At 48.4% G+C, this 11,917-nt stretch overlaps 1 protein-coding gene across 1 annotated transcript; it reads left to right on the plus strand.

Annotated features, from left to right (window-relative positions):
* Nucleotides 1-707: 707 nt before the first annotated feature.
* On the plus strand, nt 708-11,435 carry LOC144158731 (uncharacterized). The gene is made up of 3 exons (XM_077689815.1): nt 708-1,202; nt 6,232-6,520; nt 8,383-11,435. The coding sequence occupies exons 1-3, from the start codon at nt 720-722 to the stop codon at nt 9,171-9,173; spliced, it is 1,563 nt and encodes a 520-aa protein (XP_077545941.1). The 5' UTR covers nt 708-719; the 3' UTR covers nt 9,174-11,435.
* Nucleotides 11,436-11,917: the final 482 nt, after the last annotated feature.

The raw sequence follows: 11,917 nt of genomic DNA on the forward strand, positions 1-11,917 counted from the left end.
CCTGTTTTCAAGATGAATAGTGATCAATTCTTGTGGGATGGCCGCTGCGCCGTCCGAACGAGAAAATTAAGTGAGCCTTTAGTCTATGCGTTTAGCCGGCTGTTGTGGGGCGTTTGTAATAAGCACTTAAGCCGCTGGGGAGCTCGATGTAATTAGAGCTGTTTCTCAAGGCCTGCCCTTCTTGAAAGGAAGTGGGAAGCTTCGCGCGGCATACCCTGTAATGTCGTCGACTCCTCACGACTATGTAGCTCGCATGACCAAGCTCCGGCGTCCTTTTACGCCGGAGTCATCTGAAGCCCGCGCCATTTACCCATACGTGGTACAATACATACGTCTTTGCAGCGGCAGTGCCAGAAAGAAAAAAATGATTATTTTTACTGTTGGCTTTGAGTCCCGGACGTCGCGGGGGCCCTTTGGGCATCCGCCACCCCCCTATACCCTGAACCCAATGCTAAATAAAGTGGCTACTACTACTACTTGCGCTGCTCCGTGATTCAGGTGACGTGAACTAGGTTGGCATAGTAAGGAACATTGGAATTCTCAACACGTCCATTTTTATTTTTTTAAATATATTCCTCTTGCTCCCCATCTCTCTCGCCAGAATCCGCGCGCGTAGCTTAGGGCAGGCAGCTTTCACTGCTGCGCCGTCAGTCGACTTGCGTCGGATCCTGTCAGCATATTCGCAGCTCTTAGTCGTTTCTCACCGCGGTAGACACAATATGGCACAAGCAGCCTTCGCCAACCCACCCTTTAGCCGACGGCGCGAAAACAACGCTCTTCGCGTTGCGTCAAATTGCGGGCGCCGTTGTCACACGACGCTTCGAATGCAGCGAGAGCGCGCTCCCTGTTCCCACGACGCCACAGCGAGGCCCTCGGTTGAAGTTGTAGTGGTCAGCTCAAAGATGGCCGCCGAACACGGGAGCATCGGCAACGTGCGGTTCTTCGGCTTCCTGCGAGGAGTCGACTGGCGGCCCATGCAGTTGCGGGACCCGTTGGAGCGGTCGCTGGTGTGTAGCCTGTGCGGCGTCATGCCCCGCAGGACGGCTTCCCTGCCCTGCTCGCACGTGCTGTGCGAGTCCTGCTTCGAGGGCAGCCTCATAGGAGGGGACGGTGGCGGGTGCTGCCTGCTCGACGATAGGCCCTTCCTCCCTGAGCAGATCGTCTGGAACGTTATCCGCCCGGAGCACGTCATCACGGCCAAGGTATACTGAAGGCGAGTTTTGAGAGTTCTGCGCATTCGGACTCGTAAATGTAAAACGTGAATTGTGGATGTGCTAAACTTCGTTCGGCTTCATGGTACGCAGTATTCATAGAGAGTACGCTCTCCGGTGTCTCATAAAGCGCGGCTGAATGAGAATTTAAGTTTCTATCAGATGCACACGTTAGTAAGGCTTAATCGCCAGTCCATCACAAATTCAATTAATCGAGTGCCCGATCGGCAGTCAACTCCGGCAAAGGAACAGAAGAGAATTTTTTTCAAAGCAAGAAACGAATTTATTTACCATTAAAACTCGAAGTTATAAATGCATAAAATTCAACAAAACGCATCTGCAGTCGCTACCTTTGAACGTTTAAGTAACCACAGCATCCATGTGCAATGGTTTCACGTTTAAATAGAAAGCAATCGTGCCGCACTAAAACTACAAACTTGCGGCGAAATGGGAACAAAGAACATTTTTTCCCGCGTTCATCAGAAACAAGCTAGTGAGAGAAACTATCAGTATGCTAAAACAGGAAAAAATGTAACGTATAAAACGGCGTCTCGCGGCTTTTAAAAATCACTAATCACATACTTCTTCGTAACAATAAGTATCTCCCAGCTGGTTCCTTTCTATCAACATGAGGGCAAATTAATTTGCTCTTGACGAGAGTACAGGGCAAGGAGTGTTTAAATAAAGACAATACTAAAAAGCGGCATTCAGTTTCGGAGTTTATGACAGGAATGGTTACGTCTAACCAAGTGCAATGGAAACATTTGAAAAAGCGCATACAATGTATTTTTGCTGTAACATTTTCAGCAGCCCGCTGGCGCATCTATTTTGGAAACTGAAACTCCCCAAGTATACAGTGAAAGGACTGAACAACTTCAGCCGGAGAAGTGTAGTCAAGATCGCCCTTGTACTGGTTTGATTTACCAGGTCGCCATCGCGATGAACTTCATTGAGAAGCAATGTATACAGTGTTACTTCTGGCAGCGACTGGTGGGCGAAGACCTTCGAGCACATAGCGCTCTGCTAACGTTGCCTACAAATGAATGGAACGTCCATATTTCGAACTTCCTGATGACGTATGTCATATATTAAGTTTACTTTCTGCTAAAAGTTTCTCTGAAGTGGAGCTAATGCGTTCATGATGATGATTTGGTCTACCCTCAGTGAATTTGACCTTATATCAGAACTTAGAATTGGGGTTGCAGAGATTTCGCGAAACTGTTTCAAGAATTCAGCATGTACACAGCCGTTGGCTGATATAATCCAGGTTTCTAGAGTGCAACAGTCGCCTTATCGGATGCCGAATCTTATGCAAAAGTGGAGCCATGAAGTATATATATGTTACCAGACTGGACATATCGTTCAGAATAGACAGTGCTTCACTGCAAATGTCTGTCTGCGCCAGTGGACGCAGACGAGTCTGGATGCGTTGGTAATTGACAAAAATTTGTTTGCAATTCTCTGCACGCCGAGACACCATTGTGTTCGAGGGGCTTTTCACAGCACCAGGTTGTCCCCTTAATCTATGCTGTTAAGTGCGATGCACTTCTTAAGCGACCCTGAACCTGCGTCCACCGGCGATGTCCGCATAGCATACCCACGTGGGGGATTGGCCAGGAATCTCCTCGTCTTCCTTTGCAACGGGGGTAGATGGGCGCGCGCTGCCTGGCCGCTGACATGGCACATACCCACGTGGGGGATTGGCCAGGAATCGGGCGTGAGAAGAGCTAATGCACCCGCTTAAAGGAGTACTGACACGAAATTTCAAAGCTGAGATCCGCTCTAGCAATCAAGTACAACGACAACACAAATAGGTGTCTGTGCATGGCACATACCCACGTGGGGGATTGGGCAGGAATCGGGCGTGAGAAGGGCTAATGCACCCGCTTAAAGGAGTACTGACACGAAATTTCAAAGCTGAGATCCGCTCTAGCAATCAAGTACAACGACAACACAAATAGGTGTCTGTGAATAAATGCATCTTTCTTTCTTTGTAGTTGTGTGTGTGTGTGTGTGATCTCTCTTTCGCGAACATTACCGAACCGCGCAAATTCAACTCCTGCATTCGCACTTTCACATTCTTCCCCTCGGGGAAATGCGGGGAATTTGTTTCTGACGCCGTAGAAAAAAACCTTTATTTCTTTTTCGCAGTGATGTAAATTTATGCAGCGATTAAGGGCGTTTACTTCGCTAATTATGCTGATTTTTTTCGAAGACGCAAGGCAGATGTACTTCAGAGTTGGTCCGCTTACAATTTTTTTTCGTATTTCCAAAGTTCGCTTGCGGACGTTTTTTGTTTAATTTTCGGTTTTTAGGGAAAATGAAAAAGATGCATATTTTTTTTATTTTGTCACATCATCTTTGTGAAATTTTTATTTTCACAGGCCCTAGTTGGCCTAGCGCCATAAAAATACAACCATCACCATCATGAAAGTTTTATTTCTTGTATTATTTCTTGTTTTTTGGTTTTTCGAAATACTGTTGACCAATTATCTCAATTCATGCTATTATAAAGATTAAAGGTGTTACTTCTGCTAGATCTTCATTTTTGTGGAAATGCAGGGCATTCCACAGTCCTGGCTGTGGGGGCACTCGGCAAAGAATGCCACACAACTTTACTGCCTCAACCCAGCAATCCATACTTCATGCGTCAACAAGTTAAGACTGTGAGCGGAGCACAGAACGTAGACGGTCAAAGGGTTCTTATCCTTTATGTGAGCTTGAAGGCCCCTGTATTTCCCTGACACGTTGCTCGCATGCATATATATATAGGACTGGACCCTGTAGTTGTCAATAGAACTGTCGTTCTCACCAAGAAGAAATAACACGGTGAGAACCAGATTCTTACTTGTATGCGATTCAATTTATTTATTTATTTATTTTACACACCCTCAAGCGCTTACGCATTGTAGAGGGAGTGGGTTACAGAAGAAAACAGGAAATGTAAGTGAACATAACTGCGGCAGAAACAAAGCACTCACACAAAAAACACGTGGGCTGACATGTTGCACTGACAATACAAAAAATTGACACACACTGAAAATTGAAAATTGGAACACATCCAATGAATCTCTGGTATTTATCACCCTGGAAACAGTACCAAAGCACAAAGGTAATGGCCTGTACAGAAAACACGGGAGCCGAGCTCAGGGCTTTCGCCGGAACGAACGCGAAGGCTGGCAACCATAAGGGGCAAGGCTGCCCGCTCGTGGCCACGTGACACAGGTTTGTAAGAGGTAGCTTCCGCATAGCAGAAATTGAGCTTGAGGCCTCAGCCGTCGCTTTTAGATGTCGACAGAATGTTCGGGTGCGCCCTCTGAAAGTGGCCGCCCGGGACACGTGTTTCCAAACGCTTCGCTGCACAGAGCACCCACGTGACATGTGTGATGTCACTGCGCGCGATATCCTTTTGAGCGCCTGCTAATACAAGCCCACAGTTCGGGCTCTGGGGCCTTGAAAAAGAGTACTGAGTATTGGCGCTGTGGCTTGGGTTCGAGCCCTAGCAGGCTTATATAGTTCTTCGCTTTTCTTTTTTTCCTTGCTTAATTTCATTTCTATGTTTAATTTTTTTTTTTCTAAACACATTGCTGATAATAGCGATTCGGTATGTTTTAGGTCGCTTAAGGTCTTCCGCTCGTATAACAGAAGGCGTAACTGTAGTGGCGCTCCTAAACTTCCAACTTCGCGAAAAGAGTAACGTTTACCGAAAGTCGTGACCGATGTGCCAGATTGATTGAAACCTTACAATGCATTGATTGTTCGATGGATTGATTGATCGATCGATTGACCGACCAATCGATTGACCAATCGATTGACCAATCGATCTATTGACCGATTAATTGACCAATTGATCGATTGATTGATTGATTGATTGATTGATTGATTGATTGATTGATTGATTGATTGATTGATTGATTGATTGATTGATTGATTGATTGATTGATTGATTGATTGATTGATTGATTGATTGATTGATTGATTGAATACCCTTTGTAACGGGTTGATGACATGTTATCTCACCAAAGGACCTAATATATCCATATTGTCATACTGGTTTAATCCTAGCGCTGCTCTTAGGGCAGGCTCAAAATACATTTTCTCTGCTACAGGTGGTAGCTGTCATAGGCAATATTCCCCTCTCTGTTCTTCTTCCACCAGCATTCCAGTCTTCTTTTAGTCACCTCTACAGCCTTGAAGTTCCCTCCCTCTGTGCTACCTTTGTATCCTAGGGCTTCGGAAGCCGAGCAATCACATTCCAACACTACCTATGTGCCTCATAGTTTGTTTCTTTGGCGCAGAACACGCATACCTCATCATTTTGCGTATACTTCCCCCCAACGCTCTTAGTTCTCAAGCAACCTGCTGTAGTATAGAGAATAAAAGAGAATATAGAGAAAAAGAGAATATAGAGAATTGGAATTATCGTAGAGATTTTTCTTTCTCATGTCCAATTTTTCTGCCCTGTAAATACATCTGTCCTGTAAATACAACGGCGTTTTAGGTTCCATTTTTTTTTCTCCGTTTTAATTGTATCGATGTGCTTTGCTTCTTTTTTGGTTACCTTGGCTGCCTTTGATTAAGACTTATTTGGTTACTTTGGCTGCCTTTGATTGAGACTTTTTCGGTTACCTTGCCTGCCATTGATTGAGACTTTTTTGGTTACCTTGCCTGCCTTTGATTAAGACTTTTTGCCTACCTTGGCTACCTTTGATTAAGACTTTTTTGGCTACTTTGGCTGCCTTTGATTAAGACTTTCTTGGTCACCTTGGCTGCCTTTCATTAGGACATTTTTGGCTACTTTGGCTGCCTTTGATTAAGACTTTTCTGGCTACTTTGGCTACCTTTGGTTAAGACATTTTTTTGCTACTTTGGCTGCCTTTGATTAAGACTTTTTTGGCTACTTTGGCTGCCTTTGATTAAGACTTTTTTGGCTACTTTCGTTGCCTTTGATTAAGACTTTTTTGGTTACCTTGGCTGCCTTTGATTAAGACTTTTTCGGTTGCTTCGGCTGTCTTTCCAGGTGAGATGCTGGAACGCCCCCAGCGGCTGCGACTACGCGGGACCCGTGCGGGGTCTGCTGGACCACTTCGAAAAGGACTGCGCCTTCCACGCGGTCATGTGTCCTCGTTGCCACGTCATGCAGACGCGGACCCAGCTTCCGGCACACTACCGCGCCGGCTGCCTGCCGGCGTTTTCTCCAGAGAGGCGACGGCAGCACGGACGAGACGCTGCTGTCCCCAACGATGCCAGGAGCGATCCCTCCAGCCTTCAAGCCGCGGGAAGTTGTACGTCGCAAGATACCCTGGCAGGTTAGTACTGCCTTTCACGTGGGTGCGGCAGAAAATAGGCATCGCCGGGATAGGGCTAGCGCGAACAACGTTAGCGGGCAAAGGACAAAAAAATGTGCCGGAAGGCACGGCAGATGGGCCCAGGAATTAGGTGGCAGGCATTCGGTTGTGAGGCGTTTCGCTGCAGTCATTTTGGTTTGGCTCTCGGCAGAAGCTTCAAAGGCATCGAGCTTACAGCACACGGTTCAACTTGACTCACCTGTTAAGGGCACCGTTGCGAGAGGCTACGGGTTAATTTCCAAGCAGCTCTTCAACGTGCACAGAAATAAAGCGCGCATAAACATTTGCTTGCATTTCATTTATTTAACCTCAAAGGGGCCCTAAACAGGGTTCCAAAAGTTGCGATTTTATGTGCGCAATCGCTGGAGTACCATCGAAGTAACCTCCTGCCGCACAAATTGTTGAAAAGCGTTGAGTATTAAACGAGTTATCGTTCATTATGAAGCTCTTGCCCTTTTATCACGACTCCAAAGCACTGTGAAAACTGTGACGTCACCGACCAGGCGGAAGACCACCTAGACAAACAGAGTAAGGTTGCAAGGTTTGAGATGCGCGCAGCCATTGGCTCCGCTCGGCGGTACGTCACGCTTTTGTTTCAGCAGCCGACGCACAGGCTCCTTCCACAACTGCCGAGCGGGGCCTGTCGCCCCGCTAGAACTGCCCGGCGGCCGTGCTCCTCGCCTCGGCCATGGTCGCGTGGGCCCGTAATAGGGGAAACGAGCGTTTGAAGGCCAGACAGGGGGGGGCAACCACAACATGCTCAAGATTTACGCCGACGACTAGCGACACGATAGCGTTTCCGCATGCGGCGCTGTGGCAGCGAACAGGTCCATCCGAGGTCCAGACTCAGAAAAGGCTTATCATCGCCGAAGTTATACAGTCACCTTTTTACAAAGCCGCGCCGACGACGATCACCAGCGCTATCTTTCGCTGAACTATCACCCCCTTACACGTATTTGCAAACTGACTTTGAGAAAAAAGTTCCCCTCTGGCGGGCGGGCACACGTATGCTGCGGCGTATGCCGTGTCGTGCACACCGCAGAGTGGGCTCCTTGTTGACAGATTGTGCAGGCAGATGCTTGCCGCAGTCGCGCGTGTAGCGGCGTTTCCGCCTACAGACAGTCTCCCTGTTTTTCAGCGTTATTGTAAACGACGCGCTATATCTACAAACTCAAGTAGTCTCGCCTGACGGAAAGCGACTATCGACATTCGTCCCTACTAATACGCCGTGCCGCCGGTGCCGGAGCGATGCGCTCGCAGGAACCGCCCCAGCGCTTCCCCAGAGCCCGGAACGCGGATTACCTACAGCATTTAATGGAGCTCACCAATAGCGACGCCATACTGTTCAGTGCTTCGTGCGTCATAGAGGCTTCGTCAGAGCATTCTGCCGAACGTCAGAGCGCAGCACTATGGCGGCGAGGAAGCGGTAGATAAACAGGGAAAGAAAGAAAAGATCTTTTCTGCGTGTTTTTGCAGCCCCTGCTTTACGCAGTGGTGTAATATTTGGTATAGGGTAGCAATTGCGCGATTGAAATGGTGACCTTCGGAAGCCTATGTAGGGCCCCTTTAACGGTTCGAAGGCATTAATCGAATTTGGTACAGCTTCATAACAAAGTAACAATAAGACAGTGCACGATGATTTCAAGAAGCAGATAAAAGGAAGAAAAAAACAACAGAAACATAAAAATGCATAAAATTCCTCCCTTCAATCGAAAATGCAACCCCTGAGATCGACGGTTCAACTCGCGAACCTGCCCGTATAGAAGGTACGCCACGCAACCACACAGTTTCAGATTCTGACTACGCAAACGTTGTGCTCGCAGTGCTGGAGACGAGGATGAACGAGTTGCTCGAGTACGTACGGGCGCTGGGCACCAGGTCGGCGCTCATGGACGCCGAGATGAGTGACGCCAAGGACCTGCTCACGAGGCTGGTGCTGAGCGCAGGAGGCGGAAGCGAAGATTCGGCGCAGCATGCGGAGGGCGAAGCGGCTACGGCGACGAGCGAAGGTCGAGCCTCGCTGAGGTCAATACCGGGGATGCTGGGAAGGTTCTCAGCTCTCATCAGGAGTGCCCGCGAACGACTCAACGAGCGCCGCGAGCAGTGTTCCTACCTGGTCGCGTTCAAGAAGACCGGGGCGGAACACGCCGCCGAGGAGACGCTGTCGGCGCCATTGGACCCCGAGACCTGGGCGTCTAGAACGCAGGCTCCCGACGGCACCTGCTACGTGAAGATTTTCCTCCTCGAGGACATGTCCACGCTGCACGTCTACGCCGCCGCCGACCAGACCAGGGAGACTCTGAACCCGTGGACACTGGCGTCCGTGAGCCCGGCACGCCCCAGGACCAGAGCAGGCTGCCGCTTCTTCGCGCTGCGCCATCGGGAAAACACGAGTCCAGCGAGAGCCGAAACGGCCGCGTCGTCAGACTTCATCGTACCAACGTGGACCGTCTCGAGGCGGAGCCGCAACTCGCTGAGGGACGAAGGCTACGAGCACTGCGGCTCGCACGACTACGGCGAGATGTGCCGCTTGGGATTTGTCGATGGCGACCAGACCATGCTCTTCTGTGTGAGACTCGCCCGCAGGTGGGCAGTGCCGAGAGATAGTAGCTGAAAAGGGGAGGCTGGTCGAAGATTGCCTGGTGGTTCCCCACCGATTTCAGGGCGGCTCACACGACCACATGCCTGTGGGGGCTTATTAACTCATGACCCACGCGCTTAATAACCACCCTGCTCCAGTGCAAGAAGTTTTACACTTTCAAGAAAATGTTCCTTATGGCCTATAGTTTGCTTATTTGGGAAAAATGTCACCTCTGTACTGAAATAAAGAGATAAAACTTTTTTTTGCTAGACAGGTTGCGCCATCTATGATGGAATAGATAAAGATAAACTAACAAGAATTTCTTGTTTATTTTTATTTCACTAAAGATGTGGTATATTCATAAAATAAGCAAACTAGGCCGTTATAGGAACATTTCTATGAAACTGAAAAGCTTTTCGTATTGGTGCAGGATGGTTTTTAAAGGGGCCATGCAGACAAGACACAAGTTGGTTTCATTCGAAAGATTTCCTCGTTAGAATCATACTGACGTGCACTTTTAAAACGCACTCCGCTCAAATAAGCTCTATAATTAGGAAAAAATGGAACAGTCATGCGACCCACTATCTCATTTCCCGCAACAGAACCTATGGTGTCATGTGCCCAGCTGTGCGATTGGCTGAGGCCGGCAAAAGCAAACGCAAATTAAGCAGGTCACATACACTTGCGAACGAGCTATTTGCGCTTAAATGTAATGTATATTCATTCTACTGCAGTAAAAATGCTGGGGTAAACAATGAATGTTACAAAATACACGTAAACATAGAAGTACCAATACGCACTGCTATTGGTACTGCGCGCACTATGCTTGTTTTAGCTGTACAGCAATCCGCCGATTTGGAGTTGTCTTACACTACACTGACCTATTGGCGTAAGCGACGCAATTGGCTTACGTGACCGTGTTTGTCGAGTATACCCCATGTTTCACGATCGATTACTTTCTACCGTAACAAAAACAAGCCATGGGAAAATACGGTCAAAAACAAAGCAACAGTGGACAGCGGGCGCGGCTCAGTATGCAAGCGCCATCTGGGAGGGCTGACGGCAAGCAAGGCTGCAGAGCGTCATGACGCACTGGAAGTTCCTGTCAGTAACCGCCCTTGGGCCTCTTCGATTTTCCACTTCTGGCTCCCCGCGGGCTGCCCGCGGGTAGTCCGAGGATTCCCCGAAGCCATAGGGATACACGGGAAAATCGAATGTTGGACTGCTTCTCGGGGAGTCCGCGGTGAGCCCGAGACTGTAAATCGAAGAGGCCCCTTGTGATTTCATGGCAGACGTCACGAAAACACACGATTTGGCGGGAGAATCAAAATTTTAACCTAAATTGATTAATTTCTCCGTGAATACGGCATCCTTTGGTGTCGGATAAGGGCTGGGGCACAATTAAACACGAAATATTTCGAATAAGACAAACTTGATTTGTGTCTCCATGGCCCCGTTAAGCCATAAATTAGTAGTAAGTCCCTTAGGAATCCGATCAGGGGCGTCCTCCTTAATCAGCTGCGCGTCCCCAGACACCCCACTGATGTCTCCCCAACCATTCGTAGCCCACTTCTTTTTCTGTTGCATACCGCTCCAAGATGACTGATCGCAGATAGTTCTGACTCTACCTACAGAAAATTTGGGCCGCAATTCGACGCATTCGCGTCGCTTTCCCAACAAACCCGTCGAACCAAGGCACATCATGGTTTAAAGAACTTGTCGTTGTGCTTCCCCAACTTTTTGCGCCGTCTGCTGCCGATTTGTCTGTTTTCTTTCCTCTCTTTTTATGCCATGCTATTCCAGCACCATGCAGCATAAACCACAATGCTAAGGAGGATGTCGTGCTTGACCCTGATCCACGTGTCCACTAGCCTTACGCCCTGGTTTCAGCGAAGCATCTCCATCTAAATCGCGCCATTAACACGAGAGAACGTTGGCTAAATAAACTGTCCTAAGCACATTCCTCGTCTTCTTTGGTCGTCGGGAAGACCACCCTCGCGCTCGCTATCTCGGTCGGCTAGAGCACTCGGCAGTACACTGAGCCTTCGCTACTCGGCCCTGCCCTCGCTTCACACCACTTTACACCAATTACACCACTTTACACCACTTTACACCGATAACAGCCTCTCTGAGCGCACTGCCTCGGACTTTCTTTGTTTCCGGGTACGTCCGCGGCAATTGCTTGGCCTTCCCTTCAGCCACAGGAGCCGTTCACTTGGGACAGCCCGCAGGTGCGAGTCCCCGAGTGCAGGTGATTGAAAGAGTGAGGGCCACCCCAGATCCAAGCCTCTGCGAAAAATAAAATATTCCTCCCATCGAAAAAAAATTGACCGTCCCTTCCTAAAGAAAGGTGAGAGAAGCGCGAACGCTGAAAGTGCGTCCAATCGTCGCTGAAAGAGCGTCCATGGGCCCTATTATCGACTGCACAAATGCGCTGTGAATTCGACATGTTTTTTTTTTTTTTTTTTTTTTGCGTAAGCACAACGTAAGCAATCAGTCACGTGATGCACGTATAAGTAAGACATGCAGTGTAATTTGACGCTTAGCTCATAAAAATCACAACCCAGCTATCAAGTATTGCGTATAAGAGATATCAAACCACTTGGTATGTATTATAAAAATTAGGGTGGCAGCTGAGGTTGGCAAGAGAAACACATTTTTCTCAGTTTAAAATTGGCGTCAAAACCACAAGGCGATCAAGTGACGTTGATCCAAAAGCGAGCGCGGCGGGTGTTAAGCTAAAAATCAAAACATCCCCCTCGCGAGGGGCACAATCA

This window comes from Haemaphysalis longicornis, unplaced genomic scaffold (genome assembly GCF_048455015.1).
Source record: "Haemaphysalis longicornis isolate Haplotype H1 unplaced genomic scaffold, Haemaphysalis longicornis Haplotype H1 scaffold_10, whole genome shotgun sequence".
Lineage (NCBI taxonomy): Eukaryota > Metazoa > Arthropoda > Arachnida > Ixodida > Ixodidae > Haemaphysalis > Haemaphysalis longicornis.

Coding starts and splice junctions, on each gene's coding strand:
- LOC144158731 (XM_077689815.1), top strand. CDS start 720: ATGGCACAAGCAGCCTTCGCCAACCCACCCTTTAGCCGACGGCGCGAA. Junction 1,203..6,231: donor AGCACGTCATCACGGCCAAG/GTATACTGAAGG, acceptor CTGTCTTTCCAG/GTGAGATGCTGGAACGCCCC. Junction 6,521..8,382: donor GTCGCAAGATACCCTGGCAG/GTTAGTACTGCC, acceptor TTGTGCTCGCAG/TGCTGGAGACGAGGATGAAC.